Source organism: Phyllostomus discolor, chromosome 9 (genome assembly GCF_004126475.2).
Source record: "Phyllostomus discolor isolate MPI-MPIP mPhyDis1 chromosome 9, mPhyDis1.pri.v3, whole genome shotgun sequence".
Lineage (NCBI taxonomy): Eukaryota > Metazoa > Chordata > Mammalia > Chiroptera > Phyllostomidae > Phyllostomus > Phyllostomus discolor.
This window is the reverse complement of record NC_040911.2, coordinates 95,353,620-95,377,403: the sequence shown is the minus strand read 5'-3', so window position 1 is coordinate 95,377,403 and position 23,784 is coordinate 95,353,620. Positions and strand designations below refer to the sequence as shown.

At 55.4% G+C, this 23,784-nt stretch overlaps 1 protein-coding gene across 2 annotated transcripts in view; it reads left to right on the top strand.

Annotated features, from left to right (window-relative positions):
* The first annotated feature begins 7,180 nt into the window (after positions 1–7,180).
* The window catches only part of ELMO2 (engulfment and cell motility 2), a 35,696-nt gene continuing 19,092 nt past the window's right edge, over positions 7,181–23,784 (top strand). Inside the window, exons 1-6 of one of the 2 annotated variants that reach the window (XM_028524420.2) lie at positions 7,181–7,299; positions 17,812–17,940; positions 18,245–18,285; positions 18,757–18,829; positions 19,420–19,470; positions 22,590–22,771. In XM_028524420.2, the coding sequence (XP_028380221.1) occupies positions 17,863–17,940; positions 18,245–18,285; positions 18,757–18,829; positions 19,420–19,470; positions 22,590–22,771 (425 nt within the window). In that variant the 5' untranslated portion in view covers positions 7,181–7,299; positions 17,812–17,862. Of the gene's footprint in view, positions 7,300–17,811; positions 17,941–18,244; positions 18,286–18,756; positions 18,830–19,419; positions 19,471–22,589; positions 22,772–23,784 lie in introns of those variants that run through there. The other variant, XM_028524419.2, reaches the window with a different exon arrangement.

The window sequence follows — 23,784 nt, the reverse complement described above, 5'->3', positions numbered from 1 at the left end:
AGGAGAGGCAGATGGTTCCGACAGAAAGATGGGAAGGCGGGGAAAGAAAAATACGAGAGAATCCAACTTGGTAGTTTTCAAAGTGTTCGGGCGCTTTAAAAAAAATGGATGCGATGAGCCTCGTTCGTTTGTCTAAGATATTGACGACGCCCGTTCTGCAGACTGGTTCTGCTCGCTGTCTTCTCTCGGGGTCGTTATCGGGTGAACAGGGACAGGACTGCCTACCACTCAGTCATCGTTGGCGACTGGAGGTAACATCACAAGGTGCCTGGCATGTAGCAAACTGAAACACCTATTTGATGAATGGACCGCAGCAAAATCATAAACATAGAATACCTGGCACATACCGTATTTTTTGGACTATAAGATGCACCTTTGCCTCCCAAATTTGGGAGGAAAATGCAGTGGCAGCCCTGCTCCTGCCTCCTGTGACCCCGCTCCACTGCTACCCCCCTCCCCACAGCGAGACAGGTAAGCTACATTCGGATTATAAGATGCACCCCCTTTCCCTCCCAAATTTGGGAGGTGCATGCTATAGTCTGAAAAATACGGTACATAGTCAACACTCGGTAAGTGGAAGCATATTACCATTATTATCATTATCCTCATTATTAGTGTTCACTGAAACCATGACATTCGAGGATTTTACATTCTCGGTTTCGGGATGAGAACACCACCACCCCTCCCACCCCCAGATCCATGACGCAGACTGCTTTATGACTCCGAGGAGGCGTGAATTTGAACTGCACGTTCCAGAGCTGGTGCGTGGGAGTGGGTACGGTGCCCAGCATCTGTCTCCCAGCATGGCGTTACACTTCTGTGCAACACGTGATGCAAGTGCACCCTCTCCGCCGCCGTGAAAGGCAGCTGTCATTACCCCCGTTTCACAGGATGGGAAACCTGGAGAAATATTACAAGCTCCAGCCACAAGGCTGCGATTTAAACTCTGAACTAGGCAGTCAGACTGACGGAGGTTTCTGACTCCAGGAATGGATTCTCTGAGCCCCAGTTTCTTCTTCTGTATAATGGGATTTACAGTTGCCTCTTCTGTCAGTTCTTTTGAGGTGCCACTTGTCACTCTTCCTTCGATATCAGTACCAAGGCACTGTGGCCACTCCCAAGGGTTAGAGCCATTCCGGGAGGACTTGCACCATGTCCCACTACCCCTCTGTCCCTTCTTTCTCCGAAGGCCCCGGGCTCTCCTGGGAAGTCAGTTCCCTGTGCTTGCCTCCATCGGACAGGGAGCAGCCCTGTCCCCAGAACCTGAGGTAGCAATGAGATGACTTCCCAACATTTTAGAAATAAGGCTGCCTTCTGATCATTAAATGATAAAATAAACCAAAGAAAAAATATGGGATGGAAGCAGAGAGCTAGCACATCCCCCGTGTGGTTAGTAAGCCATGGTCTCTCAGCTCCAAAGCCGCCTTCCCACTCCCTGCCTTGCAGCGCTGGAGACGAGGCTCTGGGAACCGCGCTGTGGCTTTGCCAGCAGCTGCCTCCCAGTCCCTGGGAGTGGGGATGCTCATGGGCAGCTGCGAGCCTGGAGGGGGAAAAGGACTTGCTCCCTCCTGCTTCCATGGGCATCCTGTGTCACCTAGGCAGCAGCAGTTCCTTCCTGGGTCGCCGGGTGAACCAGTTCACAGTTTCTCCCGCGGTGGCAGGTCGCCTCCCTACATCCCTGCAGCAGACCCCAGCAGCAGCAGCCCCTCCGCAGCTGAGCTCCTCCCAGCTCTGAACTCCCAGCTCTGAGCTCCAGCACAAACTGGCCTGTGACCCCTCCTCAGAGGGCTGAGTTTCCGGAACCTCGGGAACTGTCTCTAAGTTCTTATCTCGGCACTGTCTTCCCTTTGTTCCTTGAGCCTCAGAGATGGCGGGCATATGCCTCCTGCAGTTGCTAACTCTGGGAGATCTTAGAGTCCTTCTGATCTGTCTTTAGAGTCCTACTTAACCACTTGGTCCTAGCTGACAGTCCTTTACATCGATTTTTCTCTTTCAGAGACCCTGGTGTGGTTTCCATCTGCTGACCAGACCCTGACCAACAAACTCCGTGAAGGGGTAGACCACCCCCAGGACGGGATGAGGCTGCACACCTCCGCACAGGTGCAAAAGTCCCCAGAGGAGGAGGGCGTCCCTCAGACGGGCCGGCCAGCCCCAGAAGGCTGGACCAGCGGCAGGCAGCAGCCCACGCCCCAGCCCACACCCCAGCGGGACATCCTCAGCAGTGACAAGAGGACAAACCATCATCATCTCTAGCCTCCAGTCACAGCCACCAAGAGATTCATATCAAAATTCAAATCAAATTACGCCATTGCCCCACTTACAGCTCTCCCATGGATTCCCACGGCATGCAGAGCAAAACCGAAACTCTTCACAGCGGAGCCGACAAGGCCTGCGTTAGCTGGCTTCTCCCTCCTCTCCCCTTCCCTTCGCTTTCACAATCCAACTGCCCAGTTCAAGTCAGGGTGTCTCCTCCCTCCAGGCCTTCTGCAGCTCTGTCCCATCTGCCTGGGACTCCCCACCCTTCACCCTTCACCCGGAAAACCCCTCTTCATCGGTCAGGTCTCACCCTATCCATCCCCTCCTTGGAGAGGACCCCCACGACCGTATGATCCTCCTGCATGGTTTGCCGGAATGTAGCGAAGTGAACTGCATCATTTTCCCATAACCTTTAACACAGTTCATAATAACATACTCTCTTTCGGCTTTTGTTTGCCGTCCATCTCTGCTGTGGGGCTGTGACCGCTCTGAGCACAGGGACCCTCTTTGATTTGCTCCTCACTGTGTAGCTGGGGGATGGCATACACTGAGCACTCAGCATTGTTTGTGGAAAGAACAGATACACCCTTTGGTGTTTGGCGTGGGGGGGGGGGGTCCTTCCTACAAAAAATAGGAGCCTCTCCAGACGGTCTCCGCCCCCAGCCAGGCCTCCGAGGCCAGGCCCTCTGGCCAAAGGGGCCTTCATTTCTTCCACGATGGCTGCCTCCGCTTCTCGACAGAAGGGCAGTTGCTCTGGACAAACCGGGCCAGTTCAATAAAGCTCACATATAGGCGTCTGTAAGGGCAAAGGAACCGCCAGCTCTCCCCCGGCTCTGCTCTCTTGGGCTGGGCTTACGATTAGAGGGATGAAGGCAAGGGATAGTGAGACAGAGGGGCCCTGAGTCGACGAGGCTACCTGTCTCTCCCCCACCCCCAAACGGACACACAGAGCTTTAGGCGTTAGAAGACATCTCCCATGCCAGTAGAGGCTCACACCGCAGGCTCGAGCACACCCCCGCTGGGGCTGCCAGCGGACTGCTCGCCGTGGTCCCGCAGGCCCCCGTCTTTCTCCCCGCCGCTACTCAAGCAAACACACAGTAAGCCCCAGTTCCTGGAAGAACAGTCTTCGCAAGCTGTTATCATGAATTATGTGGCCCCCCAACCTGCAAGCGCCCGTGCTCGACTGGCTGTCTGCCTCCTGCCCTTTGCTTCCCGCTTAAAGGACCGAGGCACCATGAATTCTCTTAATGAGACTTTATGTGCCTGCATTAGTCATTTTTCTTCTCTTGTGACCCGAGGCGGGGAGTTGTTGTAAGGAGGCAGCGTGGTGTTGCCGCAAAGACCCAGGCCTTGAAATGAGACGGAACTGGATTTGAGTATTGGCTTTGCCATCCCACAGACAGGCCTGGGAAAATGTCTCCACCTCTCTGTGGAGACATTTAATAAGAGTATGTATGGGAACGTGAGGATCACATGAGATAAATAAGGGTTTTTTTAAAAAAAGGTTTTCATTTATTTTAGAGAGGGGGGAAGGGAGGGAGAGAGACAGGGGGAAGTAGGCAAACCCAGGGAGTGAGTATAGCGGAGACCGGGGTTCTAGGCTGGGGGAGGAGGGAAGTGAGGCCACAAAGCGGGTGACAGACTGTACAAATGTGGAAGGTCAGTGGATTAGAGAACTGGGAGGGGTATTTCGATGCACTCCAGTTTCAGATGTGATTTTACAGGAACTCGGAATATTATAGACAATTCATTCACACTGTGAGTCCTTATTGAAGTCCTACTGTAACTTTTAAGACTGCCTACGATTTATTGAGCACTTTATTATGTGCCAGGCATCGTGCTAAGTGTGCATTTACTGTATCTCACTTAATTCTTACAACAATGCCATAAGGTTGGCACTGTTCATATTATCCCCATTGTACAGATGAGGAGACTGAGGTTCAGAGAGACCCAGTAACTTCCACAAGAATGCACACACAGCTGGTAAGTAAGAGAGCTCTGTGTGACTGTAAGGCCCAGGGATCTGAGCTGTTATGCTCTGTTATGTGCTGGGCTGGGTTCCTGTAATCACGACATTCAGATTCCAGTAATTCTCTGCTTGATCTCAGCCTGAACACAGGGCACCCGGCCTCGGGTGTCCAGGAGTAGAAGCTGGGGGTGGAGGTGGAAGAGTCTGGAATTCTTCCCTTGTGTGCAGTCTTGATGGAGCTGTCCATCAAGCTGCTCACCCCCCTCAGCTCAGGGGAGGACATGGTACCCGAGCTCAGCCAACTGGACTCTCGCTCCAGGGACTTCGACATCGATCCAAAAAAGATCAATAAAGGGGAGAAAAAGATGCAACTGATCCACTCTGGCCATCTAAACACCCAAAGCGTCTCCAGCCTCTGTTCTTTTCGAAGCCCAGTTCTCCAGCTTCCTGCTGCCTCTGTGAACTCACCACCCGCCTGCCAATAAACTCCTCTCCTGCTCAAGTTAGCCAGAGTCGGTTCCCGACTTGCAGTGAAGGAATCTGCACCGGCACATCAGAAACAAACAATCAAAGAGACAAAGTGTTGTAAAGCTCAAGTGAATGAGTCATTCCTTGGATAAGTGTGCGCCGAGCAGGGCCAGGACTAGGAGAGGCAAGTGAGGCCCCACGGGCACAAAATTTAGGGAAGCTTTCACTCTCCACTCTCGGGGTTGTGGAAGGGCGGGGCTGGCTCTAACAAGCAGATCCCGCCCCTCCACCCCGCCCTGAGAAGCGAGTGGCTTAGAGAACAAAGATGACCTCTCTTTCACAGAAGAGAGTGAAGTGTTCCATGCATCATTCTGCGACGCTGGCACCTTGGATGCTGTGGCGCTGCCGTCCCCTAGCACATCCTCGTTGTGGTAAGGTCAAAGCGGGCCCGGTCGGTGAGCCGGCGGAAGAGCAGGGAGGAGGCAGCCACCGACTGGGGGCCTTGTCTGAAGGTTCACACACGTGCCCACGGGCAAGGACTTAGTAACCCGCCAGGTTAGCCAGGCAGCCTTGTGACTGTGGAAGGCAGGGAGAAGGAGCTTTGGTGGACAGCTAGCAGTTTCCACTGCAGTCACTGCCCATAGGGAACCAATTTTCAGGCAGACTCTATTCTCAGTAATATTAAAGGCTGCGGTGCATATAAGCCTCACGGGGAGAGGCGTTCATGGGTTAGCATAATGTGGGAGAATGTGGGTGAGGAGTGACGCCAAGGGCTGGGTAAAGATACGGCGAACTCGGCCTGTCCTGCCAGTGGACAGCGGGGAGATCGGCTGGCCAGCGGTGTCCATCCTCTTGGCATCTCTGGGCCACATTGGAAGAAGAAGAGTTGTCTTGGGTCACACGTTAAATACACAAACACTCACAACAACTGATGAGCAAAAATAAAAAAAAAGGTTTTAAGTACATTCATGATTTTGTGTGGGGCCGCATTCATAGCCACCCTGGGTCGCGGGTTGGACACTAGACCAAGGTGGAGATCTCGCGTAACCTCACGACACAATGTGGGAGACAGAGGATGGAATCCGGGGTGACAGCTGAACGTGACTTCTGGTTCCTGCGTTAACCTCAGGCGAATCCTCAACCTTGACATGCGTTAGCTTGCTCCTTCGTAAAATGATAAAGACAATAACGGCACCATCAACAATAACAATACATTAATAAACAATGACAGTATGAATGATAACAGTGGGGGTGTGAGGATCCCACAAAGCAATGGCCTGTGAAAGGCTTCCACGCCCAGCAAAGTGTAGACCAGCGACGGGCAACCTACTGCCACAGGCCACTGTCTATTTTGTAAGTAAAGTTGCAGTAGGACACAGGCACAGTCACGGTCACGTATTGTCTGTGCTGCTCTTGCACTACAACGGCCAAGTTGAGTGGTTGTGACAGAGGCTGACCATAAGGCCAAAAGTATTTCCTCTCTGGACCTTTCTGGAAACTTTGCTGATGACTTCTGCAAAGACTGCAGTGATGTCAGCTATTACTAAACCTTCCCTGAGCATCATTTTATTCATCATCATCTGCAGTTCGGAGGTGTTCTGAGAACCGAAGGAGACAACGTATGTAAAACCACTTTGCATACAAACGGCAGGGGTTATCTAGTCTTTTTGCTGAGCATCAGTTTCATTACTTAGTCTCTGCTGAGCGTCTGTAAAACGGACAACGAAACGCCTGCCTCCAGGAGTTGTTGCAGGGATCTGCGAGACAGAACGTTTAAAGATAAACTTCGGCACAAGCTGGTTGCCTTGCTCTGCCTATTACTTGCTGTATGATCTTTGGTCCGCTTGGAGCGCCCGTATCCTTATCCGTGACAAGGGGGACCAGTATTTTACCTACCTCAGAGTGTAAAGGAAGCCGATAGCACAAGTGAGGCCTTGGCGCCCTGCCGGCCTTGTTCCCATCGCAGTTGCCGTGACAAATGCCACCGCCCACGGGTCTCTATCAACAGTACAGCTGAGCTGTACCCCTCTGCCTCTGCTCAGCGCCCACGGTCAGCCCTGGGTGCCGATATAATTAGCTCCATCTCGGTGGTGAGCATGCTCACAGCCTCTGACACGACTGTCACCTCCCACTCAGTTGTCCCCGCTGCTGGGCACAGGTCGGAGTGCCGCCAGAGGACAAGCTTAGCCCTCAAAACCTCTGATTTGTCACAAGGAATCAAAGCCCTTTCTTTCGCTTCCGGGCTGTGCCAAATGAAAAGTTTGAATTAAAAAAAAAAAATGCCGACTCTTGCATTTGCTGAGAAATCCGTTCCTCCTGATCCCATAACCCGCGGGGGAGAAGGCAGGCTGTTTCTTTAAGAGGCCTCCGCGAGCGGGGTGGGGACCGCCGGCGTTTCCCGCGACAGCTGGGCCCGCCCTCTCTTGAGTGACAGGCAAATAGCCTAATTGAAGAAGGAGAGTTCAGCGTGACGGCGAAACGGAGCAATAGAAGCCGGGGTTGGTGTGCGCGGGGCGGGGTCCTTGGAAGGCCGGGCGGGCGGAGGCTCGGGAAGCAGCAGCGGCGGCGAGACCCCGGCGCGGGAGCTGGGCCTTGGTCCGCGCCCTGGTGAGTGAGGGGCGCGCTGGGGGCCGGGTAGGGGCGGGCCTCGGAGAAAGGCCTGGCCCGAGGGACACAGCGAGGACAGGCGAAGCCGGGCTGGGAAGGGGGCCGGGGTCTGCTTTGCGCTTCTGCCGTGAGGGCTAAGGTGCTGGAGAGGGCGGGCCCGGGCTGCACCCCACGGGTTTGGCAGGCCCCCGGGGAGTCGCGGCCCAGCTGGGTCCTCCCCGCCCGACGGGGCACCTCACCGGAAAGGGGTGTCGGGTGGGAAAGAGGGCGGGCCTGGCCTCCAGGAGCAGGGGCTGGGTCGGAGGGAGGACGATCGGGGGATGGAGCCCGGGGACGCGACGGAAAGATGCGGAGCGTGGAGACGGGAGGACAAGATGGGAGAGGGCTCAGAAGGAGCCGGGAGTGTTTGGGTCTGGGTGGCACATCTTCGAAGCCCCGGAGTCTTTTTCGACATCGCCACCCCGCCACACACATACACACACACGCACACACACGCACAGACACTGCTCCTCACTCTGCGCCGTCGATCCGGCCGGCTCTGTAGCCCGCAGTCCATGCATGCACTTTTCATCTCCGTGGCCTCTCTCTCTCTCTCTCTGGCCTCTCTCGCCTCTTGTCTGGACTGTGCCACTGCCCTAACTGATCCACCCACGTGCACTCGGCCTCTCTCCTGTGGGCCTCGCACCGCGGCCAGAGGGATCTTTTCCAAATGCAGATCGGATCCGGACACTCGGCTTCCTAAAACTGGCGGACTTCCCACGCCTTGTAGGGCCGGCCCCGGATCCTCACCCAAGCCCTGGAGATCTGGCCCCTCTGGCCTCCCCGCCTCCTCTCAGTCTGCGAATCCCTCTTACTCAACCCTCTCCTCACACCACAAGCAGGCTGTGGCTCTCCTCGGGGCCTTTACCCTTGGAATTCCTTCTCCCTGGACTTGTCTTGCCATCCGACTTGGTCCAGTAAACTCTTCATCCTTCAAATCTCCACTCGAGTATCACTTCCTCCAGAGGCATCCGTGGTCTCTGACACCCCCACCAAGTGAATTCCCCACTCTCATCACTCTGGGTACTTCTGCTTCTCTAACCCTTGCACAGCTGCAGTTCTACACTAAGGTAGTGCCGTGTTGACGCCTGCCTCTCCCACCAGGCAGCGAGGCCACCAGGAAGAAGAGAGTGTCTGCTTTTGCTCCTTGTATCTCCAGCATCTCCCACGAGTCCCGACACTGTAAATATGTATTTAGAAAATGAATGAAGGGCTTGGCTTCGGGCAGGAGGAAGGGTGTGGACCTTCAGGTGCTACCAGTGGCAGATGGACACCAGCACTGGAATACTTTGCACATGCCAGGCCCTGTGTCACAGCAGTGCCGTCCAGTAGGAATTCAGTGCAATATATGTAACTTTAAAACTTCTAGCCCTGGCTGGTGTGGCTCAGTGGATTGAGCTCCGGCCCGTGAAACAAAAGGTGGCCAGTTTGATTCCCAGTCAGGGCATATGCCTGGGTTGCGGGCCAGGTCCCCAGTAGGGGGTATGCAAGAGGCAACCACACATTTTTGTTTCTCTCCCTCTGTTTCTTCTTTCTTTCCCCTCTTTCTAAAAATAAACAAAATCTTAAAAAAAAAAAAACTTTTAGTAGGCACATTAAAAAGAAACAGGCGAAATTAATCTTTGTAATATGTATTTACTTAATATATTCCAAAATGTTATTTTGACATGTAGTCAATATAAAAACGTTATTAAGGAGATATTTGTGTGTGTGCTCAGTCTTTGAAATCCGGTGTGTGTGTCTTACACTTACAGCCCATGTCAGCCCGTGGCAACCGTACTTCAAATGCTCGGGAGCCACGCGTGCTAGGGGCTGCTGTGCTGGGCTGTGCAGTGCGAGGAGCTTTACGTGCCTGTGGCATTTAATCCCCTTTAGAGTCTTTTGAGGCCATTATCATTATTATCCGCACTTTACCAGTAAAAATAATGAAGCTCCTGAAAGTTCCGTTGCCCCCTAGCAATCATCCTAGAGTTTGTGGGTAGAGGAGGCAAGATTAGGACCCGGACCCCCATCTGCTAATGTGGAGTCTTTCTATACCCTATCCTGCCTCTAGGAGGTGCCAAGGAGGTTTGGGGGTGCAGGAAGTGGGGACTCTGCTTGTTGAAAGCAGTGGTTCCTGTGGGTGCATTGCATATTCTGTCTCGTTCCACACAGAGATAATGCGTCTGGACACCTCAGTACGACCTGCCTAGGTGGCTCAGAAACAAGTCCTTCTTCCACCCCGTCACCATACCTCAGCGCAGCCTGCCCCAGGGCAGCCTGGTCCGAGGATCTGGGTGGAAAAAGTGCATGCACCCTGCAGCACCTCAGAGGTGCTGGGAGTACCGGGCTGGTGTTAACAGGCTGGCCTTTCAGTTCAGTTCAGTGACTTCCCACTGGGTGTGGCCCTCACTGCAGGGAGGCCAGCGCTGTTCTAGGCCACTTAGGGTGACTGGGGCATATAAGTCACAGCCTTCATCCTCAGGATGCTGGTTGTTGTGGACTTGGAAAGACAAGACCGGAACACGGCATGCTTAGATGATGTGCGAGACACCGTGTGGCGCGATGAAGAACCGGAATCAGTGGTGTGCGGAGGCAGCCAAGTGGCTGTCTCAGCTGCGTAATGTGCACGCAAGTGTTTGACTGTAATTCCGTCGGGCGGAGTGGCTACTTTGCAGCTCACCACAGTCCCTACAACAGGGGCTGCTTGACTTAACTGCATAGCTGCCTGGCTGGTTAAGGCGTGTGCATTTGTATCCCCATTAGACACGCTGGTTTCGAGTTGCTAGGAGAGATTTGTTGAGCACCTATTATGTGCCATTACATTGGCCACAGCTCTGGAACTGGCTATTACAAAACTCTCCAAGGTTATTCTGCCAGAAGAAAATAGTAATAATAGTAATAGTAATAATAATAATCGAACACCACCACCGGCAGTGCTTTGCCTTTTCGGTCGATTTACTTCCCCTTCACGTAGGTCCTTTCACTTTGTCATCATTGTGCTTCAGCCTGCGAGTGGGCTCCTTCACGCTGGGAAAACACGGTTACAGTGTCTGTGCAACGTCTTCAAGTCCACGCAGTTGGAATTCCGCTCACTCCACGTCAGGTGTTATGCTTACATGGTTGACAGGTATTATCCCACTTAACGCTTACAACGACTTTATAGAGTGGGGTTGATTCTAATTCCCGTGTTATAGGCCAGGAAATTGAGAGAGCTGGGAGCGAATCGAGATTTGTCCCTCTCCAGAACACTTGCTCCTAATTGTTAAGCTACACCGTCTCACTAGAAGGTCAAGGTTGGAGGAGACCTCAGAAACATCTAGTGTGACCCCCGCATGTGGATCGGGGCTGAAGGCACGGAGGGCCTTGTGCTTGTGGGCAGTCAGGCCCCCTGTGCTCAGGCCGACGGACGAACCCAGAAGTGGGGGCCTGTGCCGTCTTTTGTCCCTCACTGGTGGTGTGGCCTTGCCAGCTTCTCTGGACCGCGGCTGTCCTATTCACACAGGGGCAGGGCTTGGCCTGGTTCTACAGAACACAGTGCCGTGTTGTTACGGGCAGAGTCCAAGGGGTCAGGCCCGCAGCCCAGGGCTTCGGTCGTGAACCAGGACCCTTCGCTCGCCCGCTGCCTCCCACACAGCTCTGCCTGCCCTCCCTGTTGCGAGCATGGGAAGCTCTTGAAGGGCGACATTCTCTTCAAGTTCATCTCTATTTTCCATCTGAGTTTCTGTTTCCTTTGATTCCTAAAAACTTCAGCAAGAGATCTGTAAACACTGCCGCTTCTAAATCCATTTCCTCTGTCACAGTCAGGAATCTGCAAAGTTCTAGGCAATGGATGGTCCTCTGCCATTAGTGTTTTTTTTTCTATTCAAAAAACAGTTAGATCAGGGGGCATCCTGGAGGGTATTTTGGTGTGGAGTTCTGTGGGCACTGCTGTGTACCGGGCACTGTGCTGCGAATTCGGGGGAGAGCAGGCTGGGGGGTACACAGGCTGGACAAGCCCCAGTCCTCAGATTGTTGACCGCGCTGGAGCTGCGGCTGTCAGCCCTGGCCGCCCATGGGAATCCTGGGAGGGCTTTTCAGCGACAGGGGGCTGTGCGTTGGTGATGCACCGCCGGAGCTGAGAACCACCGGTCTAGAGCTGCTTCTCAGACTTGGAGGTGCACGTGAACCCCCCCAGGGGACCTTGTTTGAAGGCAGATTCTGATTCAGTGGGTGATTCTGCCTTCCTGCGGGCTCCTGGCAGTGGCAATGCTGCCGGTGTGTGGATCCCACTCCGAGCAGCCAGAGAAGACGCTGCCTGGAGAGAATTTTCCATCCGTGGGATCGTGAAGGTGTGTGTAAACAACCGGGTGTGCACACGAGGGCACGTTAACTTTGCCTGAGGCGACAGGACCAGGAAGTCCACTCAAAAGAGTGATTGTCCGAGCTGGACCTTGGAGGATGAGGGGCGAGTGTCCGCTGAACGTGGTGAAGGGAGTAATGGCATGAGCAGAAGCACAGACTTAGAGGAGCATGACATCCAGGGGAGCAAGGTGGCCTGCGGTGACGGACACAGCCTCCACCAGGGAGAGCCTGACAGCCCCGTGCACCTGGGGTCAGCCCCGGGAGTGCTCCTCGGAGGAGAGGGAGCTCTGTTCCGTGGGCGCGGGAGTGCTGCGAAGGTTCTACACGGGATAACAGGAGACCTAGGCAACTCCCCGAGTAGATACGGAGCGGAAGAAGCCACACCGCCACCCTGTTCCTACACCCTCCCTCACCACACTTTGGCTCTATCTGATTTGGTGGCTTTTAACCACATGTTTGAGTGAGTCCTGTGCCCAGGAGATTTCAACAAAAAGGAGAAACCTCAGCTGCCTTTGGTATGATGGTCCTTCTCAGCCTCGGTAGCAGTGAATGTCAGAACGTGCACCCGTGACTCCCCTCTTCTCCTCAGCGCCTCGTCTGGTGTTCTGTGGTTGGAACTAAGGGAAGTTGAGTCACTTCTCAGATGAGAAGTTTCAGGGGGAAGCCTCTGTTGAGATTGTGTTCCTGATGAGAGTGGCGGCATGACCTCTGGTTGCCTTCCTGGGGTGGCAGATTCTGCTGCAGGAAACACAAACCGAACTCACCCCTGCCTCCCCCACTGACTCAAAAGCAAAAAAAACCAAAAAACAAAAAGTCAGCAATCCGATCCTGAAAGGGAAGGGGGGAGGGGAGAGCTGGAAACCTGGGCATTCTTCATTCTGGATTCCTCACTAATGGGGAGGGATCGACTTTCACTTCCTTTCTTTAAGAGGGGCTGCCCAGCTGCCCAGCCGCCTGCCTGCAGACCCAGCCCCACCGAGGAGTCGCTGCCCGGTCGATTGATGGAGGGAGCTCCGTGGCGCAGATTGGACAAGCACGTCTTCCGGAAGCCACTTAGGAAAGGCTTCATTGGAGACACTGACTGGGCCACTCCCCTCTCGTTGCCCCAGCTCTGCCTTTGAAAACCGGGGCTTTCAGTTCCTGTCTTATGGGATCGTCTCCTTCAGATCAACCTCCACCTCCCTCCTGTTCTGTGTCATTTAGAGTTTTCCAAGGCAGCTGTCTATCTGGAACGGTTTCAAGGGGGTGGGCAGGCGAGGGGTGTCATCTGGAAGGGGTGTCATCTGGAAGGGGCCGTTTGCTTCCTTGCCTCCCGGGCCGGGGTGTGGAGCTGCGGCCCCCTTGCCCTGTTGCAGCTGAACTCCGCAGGAGTGCTGAGGGGTGGAGCAAGAGGCCATTTGTCACCCCAAGAAGTTTGCAGTGTCACTGAATTGCTTCCACCTAGTTTCCACTTCCTTTCTGAAATGAAAATGAAAAGAGCAAGCAAGTGAGTGCGGGAAGAGCTCCCCACCAGGAGATCCTTGATCCCAGGAGGGCTGTCTGGAGAACATGCCTTCTGGCCTTCCGCCTGCCGACGTTGGCACAGGGAGACAGGCAGAGGAGTATCTCCCCCTTTCTTGTAACTGGCATCGGGGGTACCCAATCTGATGTTCCAGTGAGACACGTTCTCGTGTTAGACGTGAAAGCAGAGCTTTACGCAGTGGAAATACTGTGTGGTTGGGAGGTGGTGGGACATGAAGGGGGCGCCGGGCAGTTCACACCAGTCCCTCTGCGTGTAGAGCCAGCCTGGCGTGTGCGTGTGGAGGAAGTCAGAGCCGGTGCATGTGAGCAGACACGGCGTGTGCCGAACCAAAACCGCGTGCCTGGTGTTCTGCTAGGTCAGGAGACTCTAGGGGCGTGCCTGCCCTGGAGGAAGAGTTAGTGAAGAGAGAGACGTTTAAGTCCTGTTTTGTTTTGCTAAGGAAAGGTAGGGAAAGGTAAGAATGGTATAGACAGGAAGTCACATTTGAGCTGGGCTTTGAAGCTTGAATAGGAGCTCTTGATGGTCCCTGGGAAGAAGAGAATTCACAAAAGTACAGAAGAAATGAAGGGAGACCTTGCGGAAAGAGCCTGCGGGTCTCTTAGCTTCCGTGTGCTCTGGCTTCACGGACCGCAAACCGGAATTCTCCCTGAGCACCTGCTGTGGGCCCGGAACAGTCGCCTGCGCTCACATGGCTTTCAGGCAACACCAGGCTGCCCAGGGCCGAATTCTGGCTGCGCCACTTCCCGGCTGCGTGACACTGAGCGTGGGACTTACCTTTCGTGTGCCTCCGTCTTCTTATCTGCAGGTGAGGAAAGCAGCATACCACACAGGGCCGCCGTGTGGATTAAATGAATTAATACACACAGAGCCCTTAGCACAGTGCCACAGCACTATGTAATTGCTAGCTGGTGTCATCGGAGGAATCCTTGCAGGGAGGGAAGAGACCTAGCGTTGAGGCCCTGAGACCTAGCCCCGTGACCCAGTCTGGAGTGGAGGCATACGGGAGACAAGTTTCTCAACCCGCCTGACCTTCAGTGGCCTCACCTGTAAGGCGGGGATGATTTTCAGGGTTCTGTGAGCGCCCGCTATAATGATGCTATAGAAGTGAGCGATCACTACGAAGAGGCACCTACACGTAACTGGTTACGCACAAGATGATTGTTGTAAGTCGCCCTATAACTGCTGTGTTTTAAACGAGCCAGACTCACCCGAGTGGGCTCTGTCTGCCCTTCGTCAGTTCAGCCGGCGTTAATTGAGGGCCTGCTCGATGCATCATCATACGCCTGTGATGCTGCTGTCTGTTCGGACCTCCACTTAAGAGTTCCTAGAGTGGCGGGTTCGATTCCCAGTCAGGGTACGTACCTGGGTTGCAGGCCACGGCCCCGAGCAACCACACATTGATGTTTCTCTCTCCTTCTTTCTCCCTCCCTTCCCTCTCTGAAAATAAATAAATAAAATCTTAAAAAAAAAAGAGTTCCTTCAGAGCTTGGGGTCAGTCTTAGTCTTCGGCGTTTCAGTTGCCACGAACAGAAACGCAGCTAGTTTGACGTAAAGGGGTTCCGCTGGCACGGCGCAGGGGAATCTCAGGTGCCGCAGGTGCAGGAGGCGTAGCCGTGGAACCCGGAGAGTCGTCTGGCAGTGGCTTCTTCCATCTCCTTCTGAGACTTGGTGGTTTCTGGTTTCTAGCCTCCGCTCGCCTACACATTTCTGGATTCTTTCTGCAGAGCAGCTTCCGCTGCAAGGCTCTTGGTTTTTGCTTCCCTGTATCTTGGGCTTACGAGTGACCTTGGCCTGCCCTGGTACCTCCTGCTCTGAAGCTGAGCAGCACCTCTCTGTGCTGGGGCCCATTGTCACCCAACTTCTAGTCTGTGTCTTTACTTCGAAGAGCCTAGTCCAGCCAAGGCTGAGTGTTCGCTTCTGTCCGTCAGCTGTGCGTGGTCGGGAAGAGGTCCCTCGACTCCCATGGGCTGCCTGGGCTTTGTGGGAAAGGGCAGAGTCGCTGACAGTGCGGTTTATAGCATCTCTGGAATCGTTTCGGTGGTTCACTCAGGGCTGACTTATTTAATAAAGAAAGAACCAGCCTGCCTAGGAAATGCCGCATGGGGTCAAAGTGCAGTGGAACTGTGAATTAATGAGCTTGAGCTGGTTTCTCTCCAAAGACAGCATCCAGAAAGGAGTCCTGGGAAATAGGTTTTGTCTCCTCTTAGCAGCCCCATCAGAAATAAGGGTGTGATTTCTTTGGGCGAGGACTTTGAAATGGGCAATTTGCATTTGCATTTTAAGTTCTACTTTGGAATCACGGGTTTTTAGACTTAGAAGGCATCTGAGATGCCACAGCTGAGCACTCACATGTGACAGGAGAAGGAAACTGAGACTTGGGTGACGTGTACACGTCAGTCGCCAGGACACTTAGTGAAGGGACTGGAACGGGGTCCTGAGTCCTCCGGCTCTGAACCCAGTTGCTGCTTCAGGGGGTCACATCATCCCAGCCACTGCTCCTTCTCTTGTACCTGTTCTGTCTGCTCTTTTCAAAAACAAGGAGAATTGCGCTAAATATCAAATGGTCCAAGAAGCTGTGATGTTCAGTTCCGTGTATACACAGGACAGGAACAGGCGAGGGAGTGACAGAGGGCAGAGAGAAGTCGCCTCTTGGAGGGCCGGAAGGTGGCCGGAATGATGTAGGCGGGAATTGTCCAGGGTGATGGAAATGTTCGCCGTCCGGTTTTGGGTGGCGGGTGCAGGGAGACGTGTGTATTTCCATTATGTGTCTAGTAGAAATATACGTACACAAGCTCTGTGCATTGTACCGTACGTAAAGGACACCTCACCACTGACATGCCCCAGTCACAGCGGGTTTACCTACAAGGGTGAGGACGCCGGCCCTGGTGCCCACAGATTCCTGCATCCTCCGCTGCTTTGCTGCGTCACCGGGCAGAGCACGCCAACCCGGAGCTTTTCTTGGGGGGCCGCTTTCCACACTGGGGTCCGTGGTGTGTCTAGGCACATTACAGTGACTCGTGAAAAATTCGTCTTGGAGCTGCCGACGTTGTGGCAACTTCAGGGGCCATCAGGCCTGCCCACCCCGTCCGTCTCGGGGGTTGACTTAGCTGCAGTGAACAGAGATCCCGGCCCCCCCGGGGGGAGGGGGAGGGTGTTGGCCAAAGTCAACTCCCAGTTCTGGCCCCTTTACTGCTTACTAGCTGGGTAGACTCGGGCAGCTTCACCAAAGTCTGCATTTCATTTTGTCATCTTCACCTGGAGGTGATAATCCCGTTCTGTCTTCTTCATAAGGCTGCTTGGAGGATTCCGTAAACTCAGTGGGAGCACTGTGAAAGCCACCTCTTTCACGTGGTTACATTCCTGAAATGCTTGTGTTTTTGACTGCTGACTTCTGAAACAGCCTGCCCTGATCAGGAGGTGGGCGTGAAAGCTTCCCTCTTTCTGGTTTGTAGGGGGCGGCCCTTGTATCCCCTTCCCCCGTGCTGACAAGGCCGGGAGAGGCAACCTTTGTGTTCGGGCCGGAGAATGGATAGCGTAGGGGCACTGCAGCTCAGCAGCAGCTCTGCCCCAAGTTTCGGGGAGGCGGGCCTTCTCCATCAGTGAAGCGTGGGCTGCAGGCAGAAGGCTGAACCTGGAGGGGGCAGGAGAAAAAGGTCTTTGTCATTAGGGGAGAGGCCTCTCCCCAACCTGCAGGCAAGGAGTGTACATGCACAGGAAACAGTCCATCAGCTGAGTGACTTCCCTTCGTCGGACTTGGAGGGAGAATGCTTCAGCTACTGCTCCGCATACCGCTGAGCTAGCAGAGTTGCCTAGGATATCGGTCACATGGGCCCACCTTCCAGACTGGCTCAGAATGATTCATTTTCCTTTATCTTGGAGAGAAGTGGGGGAGGGGGGTCAGAGGTACTTCCAAAGCCTTGCGCTTCCCCAGAGGGGCCTTAGTCCTCACCTCCCTGCACTGGAGCTCTCGGCACCTCTCACCCTTGGCGATAGCAACGGAAACGGCATTTCCTGTTTCCTGTTCCCGTTCTCTTCCCCGCCTTCTGAACTCTGCATCGTCCCACGCGGAGGAGGCTCCTCAGCAACAACGTGTCTTTTGAGGGGGAAGGAGTGGCAGCAAGAACTCGGGAGGAGGCGAGAGGGCAGGTGGCCGGGCCCTGCTGGCGCCCGGATCCCCCAGCCTGACTGCACTGCAGGCCGGCCCCTTGAGCCGACTGCTCCACTGACCGAGGGGAGGCCGGGTCTGCTGTCCTGCGCCTCAGAGCCCACACCCCTCCCTCCCAGGGTCCCAAGGCAGGAGTTCGCAGTGAATACGCTCTTCTGCCCCAGAGTCCTCCTGTCCCTGACACCGAAGTGTCGCCCTGGCAGATCTCGCTAGGGGCTGATCTGCAGTCCATAGATAGGTTTGTCCCATTTCTACTTGCGATTTAATCTAAAGAGACGGAAAGCCCAAGGGGAGATCGTGGTGTGATCTAGAAAAGTTCAAACTAAGTAGTTTCATGTGCTCGGCCTTTGGATACTGTCTGTCTGTCAGTTCTCCGAAATAGCTCACGAGAGTAAAAGGCGAAGGCAGACTCGGTGACTTTTCCTTCTTTCGGATCCTCCCCCCCCCCCCCCCCCCCGCCCCGGCAGCTGTGTCTGTGTGCACACCTTGGACACGTGGGGCCGGCTGGGAACGATGCCACCACCATCAGACATCGTCAAAGTGGCCATTGAGTGGCCGGGTGCTAATGCTCAGCTCCTTGAAATCGACCAGGTGAGCTCCTGAAAGGGGAAACGGCGATGCCAGGAGGGGGTCTGGGAGGAGCAGGGCAGAGGGTGCCTGTAGGGATGGGGACCACTGGCGTCAGGAGCAAGAACCAGCAGCAGGAAAGCCGAGGCCCGTCCCACCCTGGGGGAGGCTGGTCACCAGGGCTTGGGAGAGCCGCCTGCCTCTGCAGCCCGAGCCCTCAGGGAGGGAGTCCGTGCCCAGGCCCCAGGACGGCCCTGCGCGGCAGCCCGTCGTCAGAACCTAGGCACCAGGAGGCTGTGGTTGAAGGCGCGCTCTCTCTCTGTTTCAGAAGCGGCCCCTGGCGTCCATCATCAGGGAAGTGTGCGATGGGTAAGTCGAAACTCCCTGCGTGCATGACGGTAGGCTGCAGACCGAGGGGTGCTGCCAGGTCTGGAGTCACTTCCGCCGCAGGCCCTCCCGTCGGCCAGGCCCCCAGTACAGGGCTCTTGTGTACCGCTGTCTTACGAAGGGGGGACAGCTAATGAGGGTGCCCTCAGGCCTCTGGGAACCCTTGGTTCCTCTTCAAGCCCAGGCATGCCCTGTCTGAGGTCCCGGTGGGACCTGAGGCCCACGCTGAGTTGCGTGTGCCTCCTTTGGGGGTGCCAATCTCACAGAGCTATTGGTAGCCTGGGGGAGGTTGTTTTTTTCAATATCTCAACCTGAAGCTTTGCTTTTTGTCCGCCGGTCCTCCAAACGTGCCACCCGATCCCTTGAGCAACTCTACTGAAATTCTGTATTTGCAGCTTCTAGAAAGGCCCAGAGGGGTGACCCACGGGGCTGTCCTGTTTTTCTCTCACACAGGTGGTCGCTGCCAAACCCGGAGTATTACACGCTGCGCTACGCGGACGGGCCCCAGCTCTACATCACTGAGCAGGTCGGTACCGGGGCAGCCAGTCAGGACGGGCCTTGCTTTGCAGTGAACGAGCGGAGGAGACCGCGCCGTTCGCCTCACTTACATCCGGGTAGCTTCCGCTCCCTGGGGACCGAGCTGCTTCCTGGGCAGCCCCGGGGGCGCCAGCCCTGTTCCCCACCACTGGCTGCGACACCGTGGTCTTACTTCCCGGGAGCCCAGGGCACTTGAAGACGGTCTTAGAAGCCTGTGCCAAGAAGCAGGCAGCAGGGGAGAGGGCCTGACTGAGGAGTCTGTTATAACCCCTCCATAGATGACAGAAAATTCTTTTATTTTTAAAGATTTTATTTTTATTTTATTTTCTAGAGAGAGGGAGGGGGAGGGAGAAAGAGAAGGAGAGAAACACCGATGTGTGGTTGCTTCTCTTGTGCAGGGGACCTGGCCTGCAACCCAGGCCTGTGCCCTGACTGGGTATCGAACCAGCAACCCTTTGGTATGAAGACTGGTGCATAATCCACTGAGCCACACCAGCCAGGGCAGAAAATTCTTGTTCAACTTGCTTACATGATTTTAATATTTTATCTCAGTTGCTCTTTTTTCTCTCTGTTCCCCAGACTCGCAGTGACATTAAGAATGGGACAATCTTACAGCTGGCTGTCTCCCCGGTAGGTGCTCCGCTTGCTGGAGGACCTGATTTATTTAACAGACACCCACCCTGGGCTGAGCCTGTGGGATTAACAAGTCACTCTTTGCTCTCACAGCCTGGCTGGGTAGGAGACAAACAAGCACAATGGATGGCCTTTCTCAAGGGTCTTGAGGGAAAGTTGCTTAGGGAGCCGTAGGGACTCCGAACAGGGACCGTGTGACGCAGCCTGCGGACGCCCAGGAAGGCTGCCCAGAGAAGGGAGCCCGCAGCTCAGACAGTGAGGGCCGAGCAAGAGTAGCTGAAAAGGGAAGAAAATGGAAAGTGCTCCAAGCAGAGACACGGGCTTTGTTTGGGGAGGGGGCGTCCCGGGTGGCCGAGGGGCTGTGGCAGTCGGTGAGAAGCCAGATCCTGGAGTTTCTGGTGGCCTGCTTCTGGCTTCGGACCTTACCTGGAAGGAATGTGGAAGGGAAGGTTTTGAGCAGGAAGGAACATTACGTTTAGATTTATATTTCAGAAGGATCACTTTAGCGATACGGTGGAAGATGGGCCGAGGGGAGGAAGATGGGTGGCAGGAAGAATCTTCTAAGAAACCGGTGAGGGATGTTAACAGCCCGTGAAGGCAAATGGCAGCGGAGACGAAAGGATGGTCGTGAGAAAGATTTAGGGGTCAGCTGGATGAACGTGGGGACACCGTGGATGGGGAAGGAAAGGGGAGGCTCTGGGGCGACCCCTGATTTCTGCAAGAGCAGCCTGCAGAGGCAGCCGAGGAAGCCACCGGAGGGGCGGGCAGAGGAGCCGGAGCGAGAGAGGGCTTGTGCTCCGAGGGCAGGCCGAGTGCCGAGACGGGGGAAGGTGTGGTCAGCGCGGGGCAGAGGTCGCGCGAGCCGGGGGCTGACAGGCCGTCTGTGCACGCGGGAAGTCAGTCCGCGGGTCGCTGCTGAGCGGGCTTCCTGTGAACCGCTCTGGGGGCGAGCCGGGTTGCTGGGGGTAGAACGCAGTGAAAAAGTGAGAACCTCGAGCTTACCGCACTGTCAAGAAGCTCGGCTGTAAGAGGAAGTCAGATGGAGACCGTAGAAGGTGTGCTTTTTCGAAAGAGGTGAAACATCCGAGTGCTTCAGAAGCCAGATTTTGACAAAGGTGCAGTGGGAGGTCTCCGTCCCCGTCCCGCCCCTCATCTCCCCAGTTCCTCGCCTCCTCGGACCCTTCGCGGTGAACGTGTTGCAGTTTTTTGTGTGTCCTCGAGCACACGTTAGGACGGACGAGAGGCGGGCTGACAGTGCAGGAAGGAGGGGGCAGTTCACGGAGCAGGGCCCCCCCCCCCCCCCGGGGTCCGGACCCAGGAGCCCAGAGCCCAGGCGGAGGGGTGCACCCCGGCTGCTAGGCCCTGGAAGAGGAGAGTCGGCGCAGGCAGAGCCGAGGTGCGTCTGCAGAGGGCGGCCGGCCGGTGAAGGGCATGGTGGCGCCTGTTTTCTTGGCCGGCGAGACTGGTTTGACTGTGAGGAAGGGAGCGACAGCCAGGGCTTCCTGGACGCCTGTGTTTGTGTTGAACACTTTGATTGTGTCGGATCTGTTCGCCCTGACCCACACCCGACGAGGCGGGCACTCCCGACAGCCCCGCATGGCAGACAAGGAAACCGAGACTCGAGGAGGTGGAATGACTCGCCTCCCGCTAAAGTCGTGGCAGGGTTGGTGCCCCCGCCCCGGTCCGCCTGACCCTGGGCCAGTCTTCTTGCCGTCACGCCCTGCGTCCCTCTCTCCAGAGCTCAACGTAGGGGCTTCGCTGTTCCCCCTCAGCTCTGCTCATTCAACGTGACCGTCTGGCAGGCACTCGCTGTCACAGGAGCAGCATTTTGTGGGCCTCCCCCACGGAGCAGCCGGCTTTCCCGGGGGCACGTCTCTGTCTCTCCGGAGCGGGAGGCAGCCACCCAGAAACGCGGTCTCCGGAGGGATGTGAACATTTGGAGCTGGAGGTTTCCTAGTGCGACTCAGGCCAGTGCTCTTCAGACTGTTCTCTCCGGTTGCTTTTTCTCCGGGTTGTTTTCTCCGGACGTGTTCTCCTCCGGGGAGTCTTGGAGGGTTTCCATGTCTCGGACAGCAGTGTGCTGTCTCGGGGCGTCTGGAGCGTCAGAGGAGAGGCGAGGGGGCGAGGCAGACAGGCCCGACTCCTGGGCCGGCAGCGGGCCGGGGCGCCAGTCACTCGCTCAGCTCTGAAAGAAGAAATAAAAACCACAGGAGCGTTTGGCCCCCAAGCCTCCCTGTTCCGGCTGGGGACGTGGAACGGACAGGCCAGCGGTAGAGAATGGTGAAGTAGTCAGTTGCGAGGCACCGACTGTATCGCTGACTGTAACGCTGACAAGTTGAGCAAAAGGAAAGACCAGCGATCACTGGGGCAGGGACTGGAACCGGAGCTTGGCAGCCGGGGGAGTATCCTGCCAGGGAAATTGCCGAGCTCCGAGGGGGCTTTGTCGCCAGTCCTCATCGTCAAAAAGCCATTTTGAAATGAGCTACTTCCCATTCTTTGATATTCTTGACGTTTCTCCGGGACTACTACTTTGAGGAGCAATGACGCAGACTTTGAGAGAAAGTTAAAAAAAAAAATTGTGGGGCTTATCACATTTTCAGATTGCAAGGGATCTTCAGGGTCATCAGATTAAATTCTCCTCCCAGTGCAGGCATCCCTTCTGTAGCATCTTTGACAGATGGTTTTCTAGATTCCCCTTGACTGCTTCCAGTGATGGGGAGCTCATTACTTCCAGAGGTAACCACTGCCACGGTCTGACGGCTTTAATGAATGGAAAACTGCCCTCCGTGGACCCAGGACCTGTTTCTCTGTGATTTGCCATAGTTAGTAGTAGACTGTCATCTCCCGGGTCACTGTGTAATCCCTCGGTGGGAGTTTTTTAATCCATAGACCAGAGTGACACAGGAAGGATACAGATACTGTCATAGAGTTGGCCTTGGCACATTGGCAATTCCTGACTGATCCAGAAAACATTTCCTAAGCAGCTCCCAAGCAGTGCAAAAACTAGTTCTGCCCCAGGCTTGGAAGTTCCCAGAGTGGCCCCTCAGAGCTGTCCGCAGAGCAGTCCCCCCTGCCACACAGAGCAGACGGCATGTGTCTTGTTCCTGCCCTCGCAGTCCCGGGCCGCGCGGCAGCTGATGGACAGGACCCAGTCGTCCAACATGGAGACCCGGCTGGACGCCATGAAGGAGCTGGCCAAGCTCTCTGCGGACGTGACCTTCGCCACCGAGTTCATCAACATGGACGGCATCGTGGTGCTCACGCGGCTCGTGGAGAGTGGAACCAAGCTCTTGTCCCAGTGAGTGTTACCGGGGTCTCGTGTGCGGCTTTCGGGGGGTACGCTGCTCTCCGCAGAGCGACCGACTCTCGTGCCCATTGAGTCGAACGAGCTCCCGGAGCGCCGCCTGCACGCAGGGCAGCGTGCCGAGCCCTGGAGCGCGCACAGAGGGACACAGTTCATCACCGTGGTCCCGAACCTTACCGTCTAGCTGGGCTCCCACGCAAAGCAGCACCGTGCCGGGTGCATCGTGAAAACAGGGGCCGCAGAACTCAGGCAGAGAGGTCAGTGCGTGACAGACCCGGACGTCTGTGGAAGGCGGTTGGCCTGGTGGAGGTCAGCGAGCGGACGGTCCGTTACCGACTAGCACAGGTGTCTGTCTGTTCTTGACCTCCCCCGCCTCCCTCCCTCTCCACGCACCCCCACCCCACACGCGAACGCACAGGCCCTCCTCTGTGTTTACCACAGGCTGCCCCCTACCCATCCGCTGCTTCCCCGCCGCCCGTTTTCACAGAGGGGAGGGGATCCAGAGCTTTGCGGTGCACCACGACCGTCTTTCCGCTGCCCCAGTGCTGAGATGAACGTGGGGGAAGCCGGGAAGCCGTGCGTTGCCGTGATCAGCAGTGAATAAACAGATGTTTAGTCTGCCTTGCGAGCCTCTGGGGCCTAAGCTGGCAGATGGGAGTCAGAAATCTTTCAGCCGGCGGATCCGCTATTGAAATTTTCAGCCAAACCGAGCAACTAATCACGGGTATTTGTTTAAGTCCTAGGAAATCCTAAAGCTCTCGCCGTCCTCAGCGTTGGCCCCAGAGTTCTGCAGTCTCCCGAGAGTGCAGGATTAGGGGGGCCTTCGTTCCCACCCCTTTAAAGTGGGGATAATACCTACTTGCAGCATTGTCATGAGGAGCACTGGTAATGCAAATGGATCCGAACATGCTTTGTACACGGGAATAGAGTTTAAGTATAGTGCACACTGCAGAAATGAAGGGGTTTCATGTATAAAGAGGAGAGAAAAAGGAGAGAAAACATTTTCC